We start from the raw sequence: 18,528 nt of genomic DNA, 5'->3' as shown, positions 1-18,528 counted from the left end.
GAAATTAACAACGACTCGCAAAAGAATATCAAACATTTGGATACTAGGCTGCTTTGATGTCTGCTATCTCAGAAACTAGCTTCTGAACTAAACTGAAATTTTCGACAACTGTCACTCTAACCTACAATACAACAAAATTTGACAGTTGTCACTGTCCTCTAGCCAGAAATATCAAAAAACTTGACATTATAGAGAAGTTGAATGTCTGATTTTTTGACAGCTGTCAATCTGACCCGCCGTTATGACCGTATTAAATTTGACAGCTGACAGTTTCACGCAATCAGAAGAATTCGATATTGCGCGAACGCTCGGCATCGACAAATCTAACTTCCGACGAACCATCAAGTGGTTGAAAGAGCTCGGCCATACTGGTCGCCGTCCAGGAAGTGGCAGAAAGCGCATCGTTAGAACCGGGAGCTGGTCCGAGAACGAGTCAGACGAAATCCGAGGGTCTCCATGCGAAAAATCGCTCGTGAGACTGATATTAATCGGGAATCAATCCGCCAAAGAGGATCTACATCTCAAGCCGTACAAGCTCCAAAAAGTTCAGCTCCTCACCGACGATAACAAGCGCGTACGGCTTGAAAGACGCAAACGACTCCTTCGTCGCCACGCTCCCCTTCTCAGATGAGAAGCTGTTCACCGTTGAACAATCCCACAACCACCAGAACGATAGGAGCTGCTGTGTGGAGGCCTCGGGCACTTCGGCCATCGTCGAACATTCGGTTTGTGCCGGAAATTGCGCCAGCGGCAAGACCTCCCACGTTTTCGTAGAACAGGGGATCAAAATCAACAAGGACGTCTACCGCCGTGACATCCTTGATGCTGTCGTACTTCCGGGGGCTCAGCAGCACTTTGGCGATGCAGATTGGACGTTCCAACAGGACTCCGCTCCGGCCCACAAAGCAAAAGCGACTCAGGACTGGTGCCGGATCCATTTTCCGGATTTCATTTCGTCGAAGGAATGGCCACCCTACTCGCCAGATCTAAATCCCATGGACTATACAGTGTGTGGTGTATTTTGGAGACCAGGACCTGTGCTACACGTCACAAAACTTTGCGAGTCGCTGAAGCGGTCGCTGCGTCGGGCATGGGACCGATTGTCGCCGGATAAGGTGCGTGGAGCGTTAGAAATTTTTCGGAAGCGTTTGGAAGTCTGTCGAGACGCGCAAGGAGGGCACTTCGAAACCGACTGAGTATGTTATAGTCAAAATAGTTGTTAATTGTTCTTGGCCGATAAATTTGAGTTTTGTGGCAAATTAAACATTTTATGGAGTTTTTGCTAGAGATCATTTTTTGTTTGTCAGAATTTGGAAAAACAGTCCCATGACTTTAGAAAATCAATTTTGGAAAAACCTTTACGTTGTTACTTAACCTAACCTAAAAACTGTCACGTGACTTTTAATAAAAATCAATTTTCAGCTTTTGAGCATTTAAAATTTGGAAAAACAGTCATGAAACCTGAGGAAGTCATTTAAAAAAAAAAAAAAAGACCACAGCTTAGAGACCTAAATTACCTGATCTCTACACAATTTTTTTTTCTTTCTCTGGGGCTATTTGAAGTTGAAGTTTTTACAGCAATGCACAGATTGACCACGAACGAGTCAAATTCAGGGTCCGATGTAGTCCCACAGACGTAAAATGGCTCAAACGTAACCATTCTGCAGACTAGAACATCAGCGGAATCGATCTTTGCCAGTTTTGAGATGAAAGAATACAATTTGGCACAAATTGACCACGAACGAGCCAAATTCAGCGACCAATGTAGTCCCACAGACGTAGAATGGCTCAAAAGTAACAATTCTGCAGACTAGAACAGCAGCGGAATCAATCTTTGCCAGTTTTGAGATGAAAGAATACAATTTGGCACAAATTGACCACGAACGAGCCAAATTCAGCGTCCAATGCAGTCCCACAGACGTAGAATGGCTCAAAAGTAACAAATATTCAGACTAGAACAACAACGGAATCGATCTTTGTCAGTTTTGAGACGAAAGAATACAATTTGGTACAAATTGACCACGAACGAGCCAAATTCAGCGACCAATTTAGTCCCACAGACGTAGAATGGCTCAAAAGTAACAATTCTGCAGACTAGAACAGCAGCGGAATCAATCTTTGCCAGTTTTGAGATGAAAGAATACAATTTGCCACAAATTGACCACAAACGAGCCAAATTCAGCGTCCAATGCAGTCCCACAGACGTAGAATGGCTCAAAGGTAACAAATATGCAGACTAGAACAACAGCGGAATCGATCTTTGCTGGTTTTGAGACGAAAGAATACAATTTGGCACAGATTGACCACGAACAAGCCAAATTCAGCGACCAATGTAGTCCCACAGACGTAGAATGGCTCAAAAGTAACAATTCTGCAGACTAGAACAGCAGCGGAATCGATCTTTGCCAGTTTTGAGACGAAAGAATACAATTTGGCACAGATTGACCACAAACGAGCCAAATTCAGCGACCAATGTAGTTCCACAGACGTAGAATGGCTCAAAAGTAACAAATATTCAGACTAGAACAACAACGGAATCGATCTTTGTCAGTTTTGAGACGAAAGAATACAATTTGGCACAAATTGACCACGGAGCCAAATTCAGCGACCAGTGTAGTCCCAACAAGCTCCAATCCAAAAAAGTGCTGCATTTTTAAGAAATGCTGTACGCGCATTTGCAGATTGTCGTGCATATTTTTTAACAAACACATTAGACATTTACTGAAATGGTTTTTGACTTTGAAAGAAAACCTAAATGTTTAATAAATTTAAAAAAAAATATATTAAAATCGGTATAGGATAGTCGTCGAGGTAGGACGTGTTTCGGAGTCGTTCGCGTTTGCTCATTAGTTTTCTGCTTAAAGTTACACTTAAATGTGTGGTTGTTTGAACATGAGTGGAAATAGTGGGGGCACCGGAAAAGTCACTGCTTCTGACTCAAATTTTTTTGACAAGCCTTGCCGGAAAACCAGATCTTCTTCACTAACAATAGCTGCAATGAAACAAACCGTAAGGTCAGAATTGGAAAAAAGTCAACCTGGTCAAGATAAGGATGTAAATAAACAATCTGAAACCCGGGCAGCAAAAAACAGCAAACTGATAAAGCCAACCGTTGATGATAAATATGATATACCAGGGCAAGTCGAAAACGTCAACGTAACAAAATCTGAACAGCATCCACAAAATGCAGCGTCACAAGATTACAATTCAGTATTTACGCCTCAGAAATCAGTATGCTACCACCATCCGTCGCGCCTGAAAATGCGAAAAAACGCCAAAGGCAAGAAGTATCTCCTGATATTCAAAAATAACATAAAAAACCTTGTGATGGTTCCAGACACACATGGTTGCTAAAACATGGTTAACTCTGTCAGTTTTGGAGATATCGCCAAACTGACTACACCAAAGTGTTTTCCAGGAAATTTTAGCATAAAATGACGTTGAGACCAACGCTCTATCTTAAATAGCAAAAAAGTTATGTTTCTCGCTTGGCAACGTCGCACAAACTATAGTTTTGTTATTTTTTGACTTGGACCCCTTGAGTGACTACTCGTTTTCGACTAATTTGGGGTCGCTGATCCTAAATTTGCAGTCAGATTTCACGTACCTCTCACACAGCTCGAGTCTTTTGCTAAAACATGGTTAACTCTGTCAGTTTTGGAGATATCGTCAAACTGACTACACCAGAGTGTTTTCCAGGAAATTTTAGCATAAAATGACGTTGAGATGCACGCTCTATCTTAAATAGTAAAAAAGTTAGGTTTCATCACTTGGCAACGTCGCACAAACTGTAGTTTTGTTATTTTTTGACTTGGACCCCTTGAGTGACTACTCGTTTTCGACTAATTTGGGGTCGCTGATCCTAAATTTGCAGTCAGATTTCACGTACCTCTTACACAGCTCGAGTTTTTTGCTAAAACATGGTTAACTCTGTCAGTTTTGGAGATATCGTGAAACTGACTACACCAGAGTGTTTTCCAGGAAATTTTAGCATAAAATGACGTTGAGATGCACGCTCTATCTTAAATAGTAAAAAAGTTAGGTTTCATCACTTGGCAACGTCGCACAAACTGTAGTTTTGTTATTTTTTGACTTGGACCCCTTGAGTGACTACTCGTTTTCGACTAATTTGGGGTCGCTGATCCTAAATTTGCAGTCAGATTTCACGTACCTCTTACACAGCTCGAGTTTTTTGCTAAAACATGGTTAACTCTGTCAGTTTTGGAGATATCGTGAAACTGACTACACCAGAGTGTTTTCCAGGAAATTTTAGCATAAAATGACGTTGAGATGCACGCTCTATCTTAAATAGTAAAAAAGTTAGGTTTCATCACTTGGCAACGTCGCACAAACTGTAGTTTTGTTATTTTTTGACTTGGACCCCTTGAGTGACTACTCGTTTTCGACTAATTTGGGGTCGCTGATCCTAAATTTGCAGTCAGATTTCACGTACCTCTCACACAGCTCGAGTCTTTTGCTAAAACATGGTTAACTCTGTCAGTTTTGGAGATATCGTCAAACTGACTACACCAGAGTGTTTTCCAGGAAATTTTAGCATAAAATGACGTTGAGATGCACGCTCTATCTTAAATAGTAAAAAAGTTAGGTTTCATCACTTGGCAACGTCGCACAAACTGTAGTTTTGTTATTTTTTGACTTGGACCCCTTGAGTGACCACTCGTTTTCGACTAATTTGGGGTCGCTGATCCTAAATTTGCAGTCAGATTTCACATACCTCTTACACAGCTCGAGATTTTTACAGACAGTTATTTACCGATAACACATTAAATAGTGACGGATTTTCTGAATCTTCTTCAAATACAATATATGAAACCCAAACAAAAACGAACTACCAAAACCACGTAAATATGGATAATCTACTATTAGAAATTACCATATCACTGGAAGAAACCAAGAAAACCGAGAAATTATTCAAAACTCAACATTCCATATTCAGAAAAACTTAACATTGTTAATATACAAAATGGGACAGTTGGAACAAGAAAAAAATAAACCTAGAACATAAAATACAAATAAAAGAATTTCAACGGCTACCAGAAAAAGAAAGTAATTCAATTATGGGAAAAGTGCTTGACAATACACCATATCAACAAACTTATGCCTCCGTCATAGCAAAAACCGCACAGGAATCCAAAAAAAAAACAGCGACGACGCGATAGAAAGCTGGATAAAGCTCGGTTCTCATGTATCAGGAATTATAACGGAGCGCGGGGTGCGGAATGAATGCATTTTACGCACGGAAAACTACTTGTCGTTCACATGTGACGAGTGACACAGTTGCGGAATGGTTGACGGAATAGTGTTAATACAAGTGGGTTTTACAGGCGATTTTGTCCTTGACTGTCCTTTCAAACTGTGTTTCTAGCAGTTCAAATTTTGACACTGTTTTTCTCACTGACTATACTCGATTTTTTAGTGTTTTTTTTAGACTATTGGATAGGAAATTTAATAAGGATTCCAAAAATGTGTTTAAAACTGTCATTTTCACACCACAAATGGGTTTTACAGGCGATTTTGTCCTTGACTGTCCTTCAAACTGTGTTTCTGTTAGTTCAAACTTTGACACTGTTTTTCTCTCTGACTGTACTCAATTTGGTAGTGTTTTTTTAGGTTAGTAGATAGGAAATTTAATGAGGATTCCAAAAATGTGTTTAAAACTGTCATTTTCACACTACAAATGGGTTTTACTGGCGATTTTGTCCTTGACTGTCCTTTCAAACTGTGTTTCTAGCAGTTCAAATTTTGACACTGTTTTTCTAACTGACTATACTCGATTTTTTAGTGTTTTTTAGACTATTGGATAGGAAATTTAATGAGGATTCCAAAAATGTGCTTAAAACTGTCATTTTCACACCACAAATGGGTTTTACAGGCGATTTTGTCCTTGACTGTCCTTCAAACTGTGTTTCTGTTAGTTCAAACTTTGACACTGTTTTTCTCTCTGACTGTACTCAATTTGGTAGTGTTTTTTTAGGTTAGTAGATAGGAAATTTAATGAGGATTCCAAAAATGTGTTTAAAACTGTCATTTTCACACTACAAATGGGTTTTACTGGCGATTTTGTCCTTGACTGTCCTTTCAAACTGTGTTTCTAGCAGTTCAAATTTTGACACTGTTTTTCTAACTGACTATACTCGATTTTTTAGTGTTTTTTAGACTATTGGATAGGAAATTTAATGAGGATTCCAAAAATGTGCTTAAAACTGTCATTTTCATACTACAAGTGGGTTTTACTGGCGATTTTGTCCTTGACTGTTCTTTCAAACTGTGTTTCTAACAATTCAAACTTTGACACCATTTTTCACCATGATTGTACCGATATGTTTTTTGTTTTTTTTTTTTTGCTATTGAATAGGAAATTTACTGAGGATTCCAAAAATGTACTTAAATCAAACATTTTTTACTACAAGTGGGTTTCACCAGCGATTTTGTCCCTGACTGTCCTTCCAAACTGTGTTTCTTTTAGTTCAAAATTTGACACTGCTTTTCTCCCAGACTGTACCACATTTTATACGGTTTTTCCAAATAACTGAATAGGAAATTTAACGAGGATTCCAAAAATGTGCTTAAAACTGTCATTTTCATACTACAAGTGGGTTTTACTGGCGATTTTGTCCTTGACTGTTCTTTCAAACTGTGTTTCTGTTAGTTCAAATTTTGACACTGTTTTTCTAACTGACTATACTCGATTTTTTAGTGTTTTTTTTAGACTATTGGATAGGAAATTTAATGAGGATTCCAAAAATGTGCTTAAAACTGTCATTTTCACACCACAAATAGGTTTTACAGGCGATTTTGTCCTTGACTGTCCTTTCAAACTGTGTTTCTAACAATTCAAACTTTGACACCATTTTTCACCATGATTGTACCGATATGTTTTTTGTTTTTTTTTTTTTTTGCTATTGAATAGGAAATTTACTGAGGATTCCAAAAATGTACTTAAATCAAACATTTTTTACTACAAGTGGGTTTCACCAGCGATTTTGTCCCTGACTGTCCTTCCAAACTGTGTTTCTTTTAGTTCAAAATTTGACACTGCTTTTCTCCCAGACTGTACCACATTTTATACGGTTTTTCCAAATAACTGAATAGGAAATTTAACGAGGATTCCAAAAATGTGCTTAAAACTGTCATTTTCATACTACAAGTGGGTTTTACTGGCGATTTTGTCCTTTACTGTCCTTTCAAACTGTGTTTCTAGCAGTTCAAATTTTGACACTGTTTTTCTAACTGACTATACTTGATTTTTTAGTGTTTTTTTAGACTATAGGATAGGAAATTTAATGAAGATTCCAAAAATGTGCTTAAAACTGTCATTTTCTCACTCCAAGTGAGTTTAACAGACGATTTTGTTGCTGACTCTTTTTTCAAACTGTGTTTCTGTCAGTTCAAACTTTGACAGCGCTTTTCTCTCTGACTGTACCGAATACCTATTGTTTTCATTCCATTGGCAATCTGAAGCCAAGCCTTCTTCAAGGCATTATTATCCTTGTGTTGAGAGTGCTTAGAATCCGACAAAATAGGGAACTTTGGACAAAATCAATTAGCGTAGTGTTAAAATCGTTTTCGTTCATCTCCACGGACATATTTGCTTTGCAGTTTCTGTTTTGTTTTCTGTCCCTGTCATGAATGTCATGATTACGACGTTTACGCGCGGAAAATATCAAAATATGCAATCCGGTCCGGATAGACGGACAGAACGCTTAAGGAAGAACGCTGATTGGCTGAACGATTTTCCGCTCTCCGCATTCCGCGAATGTTCCGGATTCATGTGAACCAAGCTTAACACCAAAAACGTCAAAGAGGTTTGAAACCGTTGTAAGCTTAGAAAACACTACTGCTCCAAAGGAGACCATACGCCAAATTAAAAGTCAAATGCAGAGCAGCGTTTTAGAAGGAGGAATCAAAAACATAAAAGCACTGAAAAGTGGAGCAATAGTGCTGGAAAGCTTCAACGAGTCCCAACCGAACAAAATTAAAGAGGTTCTTGGAAATAAACTAAATATTAAGCTAAAAGAATCTTCGATTCTCAATCCAATGTTTGTAATATCGGGAATTTTTAAAGGATACTCAAACGAGGAATTTATAGAAGAATTAATAAGAATGAATAGCGAAAAGAAATTGCCGAAATCCCAGTAAAGAAAATTGGATCCAAGAGGCTCCACCTTCAGTAGCTAAATGGTTCTTAAAAAGAGCAACTATACTCTTTGATTTAATGAAAGTATATGTGACCGAGTATTTTAACTTGGCGATATGCTTTAGATTAGCATTAGATCTAAAATGTCCAAACTGCTGCAAAATGAAATACAAAGAAGAAGTCATTAAACACTCAGCAAGGGATATAAACTGTCCAGTGTACCAAAAGCGCCTAAATATACAGGGTGGTCCAGTTTTAAATGTCAATAATTCACCATTTGATAGCGAATCAAAAAATAAGTTGACTTGCATTATGTCATTTTTCTGAAAAACGTTTCCTAAGGAAGATACAGTCCTCCAAATTTCAATTTAAAAAATCGTTTTATATTTTAAAACTGAACATCCAAGACTTGTGAAAGTCCAAATTTGTGCTGAATAGTCTAAAAACTTTTTTACTACTAGGAATGGTCTTATGATTCGCTTTCTCAGACTGCCATCCTGGTTGAGTGTCTGAAACTGGCATTCAAAAACTAAAACAAGTCCGGAAATCAAGACAAAGATTGTATTGTGCATGAAACTCATTTTTTACTACTAAAAATAATATAAAAGTTGACTTTTAATGCTAGAACTGACTTTACTAGGACTCCAAAAGGTCCAAAAGTAGATTTTCAAGACTTTAATTGGTGTACAACTCAATTTTCTTCAACTTTCAACAAGTCAAGAAGTAAATTAAATTTTCGGACTATTTTATTTCTAAAAATTAGTTCTCAAGACTATTATTGTAGCATTTGATACCAACATTTTTTACTTTTATTACTGAAGAAACTTGACTTTTGAAAATAGTCTTAAACTCGATTTTTCAGTCTTAAAAAGCACTAAAAACAGTCTGAATTTCTTAGAGATGCTACAATTTATTGCACCTATGAGTGTAGAAGTCAATTTAATAGTGAAGAAGCTTGAAATAACATTTTCAAGACTGTCAGTGGACACACTGGCTTTTAGGCCTGATAAGTCAAAAACTTTGTAAAGATAGTCTTGAAACTCGATTTGAGGCACTGAAAACAGCCTTAAAACACTAAAAACAGTCTAGTTTATTAAGAAATACCCGAATTTTTAGCACTGAGGTGTCTAGAAGTCGATTTAATAGTGACAAAGCTTGGAATGCCATTTTAAGTCTATGAAGAATGTAAAAATTGGTTTTTTAAGTTTGCTATGTCAATAACTTGGTGAAAATAGTCTTGAAACTCGATTTTCCAAGCTGAAAGCAGTTTTGAAGCACTAAAAATAGTCCAGAATTCGAAGAAAATGAAAAGCAAAGTAAAAAGCACGAAAAGTTCGTTTTCAAGACAATTTTCAATAATCTAATGTTAATGTCCTGCATCTAAGACTATTTTCAAGACTAAAATATTGAAATTTGTCTTCAAATTATGAAAACTTGCTTCAAATGCAAATTTTAAGCTTCTGATGTCACTTTTTATTAGTTCAGTCACATTTTGGGGTTCAAGTTAATTTTTAAGGTTTAAATGTATGAATTTGTAGTAACAAATTCTTGAAAAAGTACTTAGTTTTTATGTCTACAGGTCAATTTTCAGTATTAAAGTCTCTCGATTTGCATGAAAAGTCAATTTTCAAAACTAAAGTCTTTCAGTTTGTCCGGAAACTATGAAAACTGGCTACAATAATATTTTTTAAACTTCTTAAGTGAATTTTCCGTTTCCGAGACAATTTTTAAGTTGGGTTGGGTTAGTTTTGGGTCTTTGACCGTAATAACGTGTAATAAAGTGCTTGTTCCAAATTTGATCAATATTGCTCCAACGGTCTGACAGTTATGACAAAAAAAAAACGATTTTTTAAACAGAAATTTGAAGAACTGTATTTTCGTTAGAAAGCACTTTTCAGGAAAATGACATAATGAATGTCAACTTATTTTTTAATTGGCTGTGGATTGGCGAATTATTGACATTTAAAACTGGACCACCCTGTACAAGAATCAAGTTACCTACTCTGAGAATAGTTTTTTACCTTAAAACCGCAAACGAGGGAAAATAAAGGACGGTCTTTATCGAGTATAAACCATCAAAACGTGCAATCCTTGGGAAACTCTGTGGATAAATTATCAGTTTGTAAACATTAATTGTAAGGTAGATAGTGAAAATGTAGTATGTTAGACTGTAATTACCAAATTCTTTTTGAAACTTTTAGGTTATTTGTGTCTGTGTTTCTTCTGACGCTGTTTCATTTTGTTATTTATTTTGTAAATAACCAATATGAAATAAAGAAAAGATTATTATTATTATTATTATGTTAATCGTTTCTAAAACTGTAAAATAGAGAGGTTTTATTAATTTCAAGCTGCTTTTAAAACACTGTGTTACCACCTACACAATGCATTCAGAAAATTAATGTAATGAAGGATATTAATGTCATCATATGTTCACAGATAAAAATACTTCACTGTATTGAGTCATGAACACTAATAAAAATGGATAATAACTACACGTGTTTTTGCGTAAATTGTTCACATTAGATCTCTAAGTTCTTGTTCTAAATTTGATCAAAATTGCTCCAAGACAGTTCTGACAAGAAACTGATTTTTTTAACTGAACTTCGAAGGACCATATTTTCCTTAGGAAGCATTTTTCAGGAAAATGACTGATGCTCCAACGGTCTGACAGTTCTGACAAGAAACTGATTTTTTTAACTGAACTTCGAAGGACCATATTTTCCTTAGGAAGCATTTTTCAGGAAAATGACTGATGCTCCAACGGTCTGACAGTTCTGACAAGAAACTGATTTTTTAACTGAACTTCGAAGGACCATATTTTCCTTAGGAAGCATTTTTCAGGAAAATGACTGATGCTCCAACGGTCTGACAGTTCTGACAAGAAACTGATTTTTTTAACTGAACTTCGAAGGACCATATTTTCCTTAGGAAGCATTTTTCAGGAAAATGACTGATGCTCCAACGGTCTGACAGTTCTGACAAGAAACTGATTTTTTTAACTGAACTTCGAAGGACCATATTTTCCTTAGGAAGCATTTTTCAGGAAAATGACATGGCTTTCGAAGGATGAATTATCAACATTTAAAACTGGACGACCCTGTATACGATTAGATTACCTGTTCATCGCCTTGGGCACCACCGGTCGCGTCTTTCTTGTCCGAATCTTTGGAAGTAGGTGCGACCTCAGCAGGACTCCCAGTCGGTGCGTCTTTGTCTGTGGCATCGTTGCTGTTCGAACTGGCAACAACGTACGGCAACTGAGACCTCTGCGAGTTGTTTTTACCGTTTCGGCTGGTACCAGCGTCTTGTTCGCTGGCACTGCTTTGAGGGATTACAATTTTCAGCGGGGGCACCTTCAGATCCGTTTTGCCGTCCCCTGAATTGCCTGACCCTTCAGCCTTAAAATTGTTTTCAGTCTCGAAAGCCCAGACAAAAAAATTTGATTATCCAATACCTCAGCATCACTCGAGTTGCTATTGGCTGACGGTTTGGGACTGTTTTCCGGACTTTTTTTGTCCCCGCCTGAAGTTTTGGCTGATCCAGACTTCCCTGAACCACCAGCAGACTGTTTGCTGTTTTGTCCTTTGTTCTGACCTAAATTCCACCGTTAAATAAATCGATACTAAAACTGTAAATTTACACTCATCTTAACTTGAGTTAACTTGTTTTGAGACGATTATCAATTAAAAAAATGTTACAATTACGGTAATTTTCACTTGAAATAATCATTTGGATTGATTCGCTCCTTCTCCAACTCCAAAATACTGTTTTTTTTAAATTCCAAAACTGTATCAATTTGATTTAACTTTTCAGTTCAGATTATGAATTCTAGTCCGTAAATTTAATTGTAAATATTTGTACACCAGGAACATTTTGCAGACACTAGGAAACCAAAATATCGTAAATAATAACAAAACCCCAAAGATATTACTAATTATTTTGCAGATTAGTGATCAACTCACTTATTAGGGTCATATAAGTTAACCTCACTCAAAAGTAACTTGTTTTTGAATCAGATTAGGCTGAGTATGAGATAAGTGAATATTGTCACATTGTCACGTACCTCTTAGCGTGGTTTTTCCACCTTCTTTACCATTATCTTCTTTCCGCTTCTTCTTTTTGTTCTCCTCTTCCTTTTCACTGTCTTCGTTTGTTTCAAACTCAGAGTGGCTGCGTTTGTTTGTGGTTTCTTCGGTCGTGGAGGTTGCCGGCACCGATAGAGGGTCGGTGGCGTCTGTTTCCTGGTCGCCACCTTCCGTATTTTTTTCAGAGGACGAGTCCGTCTCCTAAATTGGCAACGTTGCACTAATTTTAAACTAACCTTTACAGATTGCTTCGTTGCTAGTTCGGTTGACTGTCTGTGAAATTAACATTAACCTAGTCCTCCCAACCACTGACAGGCTCGGTCTTGAATAAATTGTAATAAACAAATTCATATCAATAAATTTAGTAATTTAATGTAAGAAAAAACACGTAAATAGTCACAATCATGTCAATAATCTTCAAAGAACTGTAATAAATGTTTCTAGCAAAAATGTATCTATTGTTTCTGCAATTGAAGAGACAACTCAAAATTTGCCAGAAGAACATCAAGAAGAATTTAAAATTAGGTCGAAACTTATCTTTTTTATCAAAACCTATCAATCAATCAAATCAATCAAAAAAGTAGCTTCATTGTCGGAAACCTTACAATTATTAAAAATAAAAACAAAACAAAAAGGCAGTTACCCCGTATAAGAGAGGAGAAAGAGGATCAAAAACACAAACAGTGCTGCTTGGTCAATTTATGGCAGAACAAGGCGCCTTTAGAACTGGAGTAGAATTCGTCCAGAGAATAGTACAGTCAAGCAAAAACCTCTCAGCCTCACGCCTAAATTTATGCGCAGATGGCTGGCCTCTCACGTGGAGAAGAAGGTTATTGAAAAGTCTCTTGCCACCGTAAATAAGCGAGGAGTTAATCTTCTTCGTGTGAGGAATGGGAAGCCTCAAAACGAATCTACTGCGAGTCATCGAGCCCTTGGACAACTGACTCCCAAACTTGCCACGGACAAGACAAATCGTCTCTAAGATGAAAATGCAGCACAAGGTGAGGATACCAGGTTCAATGAAGAGGGGTCTACATGAGGCTCTGTATCCAACATAACAAGCACCTCAATGCTCGCTTCTGCAGGAGAAACACAGAATTGAAGCGGCTTCGAGAACAAACTCCCCAGAAAGCTATGCCGTAGCGGAGATGGCAGTCAATCAGTGCATAGTATGCACTCCTAGCTACATGATAATCCAGATTGCCAGAGATTACCCTCAATGCGTGGCAACCTGACGCCAGTCTAGAGCACAGAGAGTCGTCAATAATAAGACGAAGAAACTTGTTCATTCCAGGGGCTCACCCTCAACAAAAATCTCCTGCAATGAGCATCCAAAATGTAGGATCTTGGTTTTATTGATATTTAATGACAGTAAGTTGGAATTGCACCAATATTTGATTATGGAGGATCCAAACCTGAACAAGCATTATACTCTCTCAAAAAGAACAACATAAAAATACTTCCTGCAGACATAGGTAACGCTACAGTCATAATAGGCACTATTAACACTACAAGTCATGACTCTTCTAAATAAAAACAATTAAACAAAACTACATAGAAACCTGACAGAAAAAATTGAAAGGCAAATTTACACTACTTACAGATTAGTACGTTGATCTTGAGAGGAATCTCACACCACAAAACAGCAAAACACCACATTTTTATGGTGTTCCTAAAATTCATAAAAACAATATGCCATTAAGGCCAATTTTAAGTGGTATAAATTCGCCTTCTCACTCATTAGCTGGCTTCTTGCTAAACATTTTAAATCTTTTAGTAAGTAACACAGATTCTTACATGAAAAACTCTCCTGACTGCTTTTCCTTAAGGATATTCATCGCAGAATATACAAGACATGCGAAGAGAGAGTAGCAGACACACAATTTGGCTACATGAAAGGAGTTGGAACAAGAGAAGCACTGTTCAGTATACAAGTATTATTCCAACGATGTAGGGACATGAAATGCGACATTTATATCTGCTTTGTGGATTACCAAAAGGCGTTTGACGAAAGTCCAACACCAGAAGATGATACAAGTCCTGAAAGGCACCGGAATGGATGACCTCAGAATTATACAAAACCTGTACTGGAACCAGACAGCCACCATAACAATCAACGCTGGAGATGAAACAATATCATCTCCCCTCTGATATTCAATCTGTATTCAGAAGAGATATTCAGAGAGGCTCTGGAAAACGATGATAATGGAATTCTTGTAAACTGTGAACTGCTGAATAATATCCGATATGCGGATGATACCGTCATATTTGCAGATAGGTCTACAACAGCTAATGAACAAAGTAAATGAAGTTAGCGAGATATATGGGCTAAAAATGAACACCAACAAAACGAAATATACCCTAGAGAAAGGGTATCCAAACTTGTCTACCTGGGAATAAACGAACAGTGGGACCACTCACAAGAGATCAGATGTAGAATAGAAAAAGCAAGAGATGCCTTCATCAAAATGTCTCAGCTCTTCAAAAGCCATAACCTCAAATTAGACATCAAAGTAAAACTCTTTCAGAAAATTTTTTATTTTCAAAGTTAATCTCAACTGCTTGAATACCTTCAGATTAATAGTACAAAAATGATACTGTTTTTTGGGAAGGGGGCTTTGAAAATGGTCAGGTTACACCAAGTCTAGGAAAAATTCCTCTCCCTTATTACTGGACATGTGCAACGTTGCCAAAGCGAAGGTTCCAGAGAACGATATAATAATATTTTTCGTTTAAATTTGGTGTGGCCTAGGTTGGGTCCAAACTCTCTTATCTAAAAGATTTTGAACTTTGCGACGTTGCCAGATCGGTCGGAAAGATCACCAACTTTTGATTTTAAAATGAAACACCCTGTTTTTAATCTAATTTTTGAATTCCTCGCAAGAAGGCTAGTAATTAGCGTTGATACTTTCCTATACAAATCTTGCACCGTTTCTTAGATATTTCATAAAAATGGTAAATCTGTCAGCAAAACGGTAGTCTATTCATTAATTAAATTTTCAAGTTCTGAAAGGTTTGCTTGTGTGACCTTTTGTTCTCAGTTAGACAATACCACATGATTGAAGGAAAAAGTGCACAACTTGGCAACACCGCATCCGAGGGGTGTCCCAAACTTACCCCCCTAACACGAAGTCTCACTTATCAAAAGAACCCGTAGGTTTTACACGCAATTTTGTACCTGACTGACTACAAACTGTGTATTTGGCAGTTCAAACTTTGACACCACTTTTCGCCCTGACTGTACTAAATTTTGTAGTGTTTTTTATGGTGTTGAATAGGAAATTTAATGAGGATTCCAAAAATGTCCTTAGAACTGTAATTTTCTCACTCCAAGTAGGTTTTACACGCGATTTTGTACCTGACTGTCCTTTCAAACTGTGTTTTTGGCAGTTCAAACTTTGATACCACTTTTCTCCCTGACTGTATTAAATTTTGTAGTGTTTTTTTAGATTATTGAATAGGAAATTTAATGAGGATTCTAAAAATGTGCTTAGAACTGTAATTTTCTCACTCCAAGTAGGTTTTACACGCGATTTTGTACCTGACTGTCCTTTCAAACTGTGTTTTTGGCAGTTCAAACTTTGATACCACTTTTCTCCCTGACTGTATTAAATTTTGTAGTGTTTTTTTAGATTATTGAATAGGAAATTTAATGAGGATTCCAAAAATGTGCTTAGAACTGTAATTTTCTCACTCCAACTAGGTTTTACAGGCGATTTTGTCCCTGACTGTCCTTTCAAACTGTGTTTTTGGCAGTTCAAACTTTGACACCGCTTTTCTACCTGACTGTACTAAATTTTGTAGTGTTTTTTATGGTATTAAATAGGAAATTTAATGAGGATTCTAAAAATGTGCTTAGAACTGTAATTTTCTCACTCCAAGTAGGTTTTACACGCGATTTTGTACCTGACTGTCCTTTCAAACTGTGTTTTTGGCAGTTCAAACTTTGATACCACTTTTCTCCCTGACTGTATTAAATTTTGTAGTGTTTTTTTAGATTATTGAATAGGAAATTTAATGAGGATTCCAAAAATGTGCTTAGAACTGTCATTTTCTCACTCCAAGTAGGTTTTACAGGCGATTTTGTCCCTGACTGTCCTTTCAAACTGTGTTTTTGGCAGTTCAAACTTTGACACCGCTTTTCTACCTGACTGTACTAAATTTTGTAGTGTTTTTTATGGTATTAAATAGGAAATTTAATGAGGATTCTAAAAATGTGCTTAGAACTGTAATTTTCTCACTCCAAGTAGGCTTTACACGCGATTTTGTACCTGACTGTCTACAAACTGTGTATTTGGCAGTTTAAACTTTGACACCACTTTTCGCCCTGACTGTACTAAATTTTGTAGTGTTTTTTATGGTGTTGAATAGGAAATTTAATAAGGATTCCAAAAATATGCTTAAAACAGTCATTTTCTCACTCCAAGTGGATTTTACAGACGATTTTGTACCTGACTGTTTCTACAAACTGTATTTTTTGGCAGAAACCACTTTTCTCCCTGACTGTACTAAATTTAGTTTTTTTTAGATTTCGAAATTCTAAAAATGTGCTTAAAGTGCTTAAAGTAAAGTGTAACAGTACCCTTTTGATCATGTGCTTACACTTGGACACCCTGTATAACACTAATTTAAGCATATTTTCAAAATCTTTAAGAAATTATTATTCAAATCCTACATAGTCACATAAATCATTGAATTATAGTTGTGTTCTATGGATTTAATTGATTTGGATGGGATATTATACTTAACTTATGTAAACTAATTTGTGTTAATAGTAATTTGGTAAATAAACATACATTCATTCGTTATAAAATCCAACAATAATCTTGCCTATTCAAAAAGTCAAAACATAGACAACCTAAAAATAGACACTAAACTGAGATAGAGTAGCCTGAAGCCAGGCATATGAAGGTTCTTTGAAGAAAAAATGACCGCAAGAGGGCCAGTCAGATTTTGTGTCAATACTGTCATGACCTTAAGATCAACCTGTTTCAATTTTTTTTTCTAAATCCTAACCCTATTTCCTATTTCTAACCTTTCTAAGGGAAACAATAGACCATTTCGAGGTGACGTCACAAACGTCAAACGTAAGTCAGCCATATTGCCGGGGGGGCATACAGACCCACTAGTTAAATGTAAACCATAGAAATTTTCGATTGAGTTCAGAAGATTGTAGAAAAATTCCGTCGTTTTGTTCAGTCGTGCGTTGTGGAAATAGAGCAGAAAGGGATAAAGTTTGATTTTTCAAGATTCCCAAAGCGTTGAAGAATCGGGGAGAACAACTAAACGCCTTGTCAAAAGAACGTCGACTTAAATGGGTTGTCGCTTCAAAACGTGGGGATTTAAGTAAAAACCTTCCTTAATAATGCACGAATTTGTGCAAATCACTGTCTCAGGTATCTATTAATATTAATTTATAAGTATGGTTAAATAAAATATTGTTTTAATTTTTATGTATTGTGTCAGTTTTGTTTGTTTTTTTTAGGCGAACCAGCCAAATTGGAAGATAAGGACAATCCTGACTGGGACTTCTGTAAATATGGGATATACAGGGTGTCTAAAAAGTCTGGAATATTGCAAGTATCTCGAAAACTGCTGATTTTATTTTTCTCAAATTCAAGCAGTTAAGCGTTAAACAAAACGTCTCATAATAGTAAGTTTTTGTACAAAAGTTATAATATATCTGTAATAAGACCTTTATATAGGAAGATGAGCATGAAGGTGAGAGAGCACGTTAGCTATGAACATGGACAGGGAACCCACTGCAGGTCCATCGTCCATCTACAGAAGTATCTGTATCTTACTTGGAAAAACTTCAACAAATTGATGACAATAGCCAACTGAAAAGTGAACAAAATGCTGTGTATAAATTGTCTATCAGAAAATCTCAATTTTGCAAATCAAAAAATTATACATTGCAAGAAAAACTAAAATCGTCTGGCTTGTCAGAAGAGTCATTTAAAGATAATGATTCAAAAACATTATATTTTACAGGCTTTCCAAAAGCACAGATGATGTTTTTAGTGTTTAACAGTGTCTCTCCCTACATATCAACTAAATGTACTCTGCTTCTTTTTAAACAGTTTATTAAACACCAGGAGATCACAAATAACAATGAAAATCCATTCAGCTAAATTCAGTTGTCTGGCCCCCCGGTAATATGACTGCCGTCGAAAGCCAGTGTCAAAACCAGGTGACTCAAAATGATCTATTGTTTTGGTTGTAATTTTTTTCTGTTTTGTGAGCGTTTCCTTAATCGGTTATTTTAAAAACATGACTACC

At 36.6% G+C, this 18,528-nt stretch overlaps 2 protein-coding genes across 6 annotated transcripts in view; one reads left to right on the top strand and one right to left on the bottom strand.

Moving 5' to 3' along the window:
- The window catches only part of Taf1 (TATA-box binding protein associated factor 1), a 282,189-nt gene that overhangs the window by 89,131 nt on the left and 174,530 nt on the right, over positions 1-18,528 (top strand). The gene's annotated exons all lie outside the window — the stretch shown is intronic.
- Positions 1-18,528, bottom strand: part of LOC145737250 (uncharacterized) — a 46,655-nt gene that overhangs the window by 4,521 nt on the left and 23,606 nt on the right. For all 5 annotated transcript variants that reach the window (XM_081991863.1, XM_081991862.1, XM_081991864.1 and 2 more), the window contains 3 exons: positions 12,225-12,447; positions 11,616-11,755; positions 11,278-11,559 (listed from right to left, as the gene is read on the bottom strand). In XM_081991863.1, coding sequence (XP_081847989.1) covers positions 11,278-11,559; positions 11,616-11,755; positions 12,225-12,447 — 645 coding nt within the window. The remainder of the gene's footprint in view (positions 1-11,277; positions 11,560-11,615; positions 11,756-12,224; positions 12,448-18,528) is intronic.

This window comes from Ips typographus, linkage group LG13 (genome assembly GCF_016097725.1).
Source record: "Ips typographus isolate SLU linkage group LG13, UJ_Ityp_2.0, whole genome shotgun sequence".
Classification (NCBI taxonomy): domain Eukaryota; kingdom Metazoa; phylum Arthropoda; class Insecta; order Coleoptera; family Curculionidae; genus Ips; species Ips typographus.
Note: the sequence above shows the minus strand (reverse complement) of the source record. Positions and strands in the feature narration are given on the sequence as shown.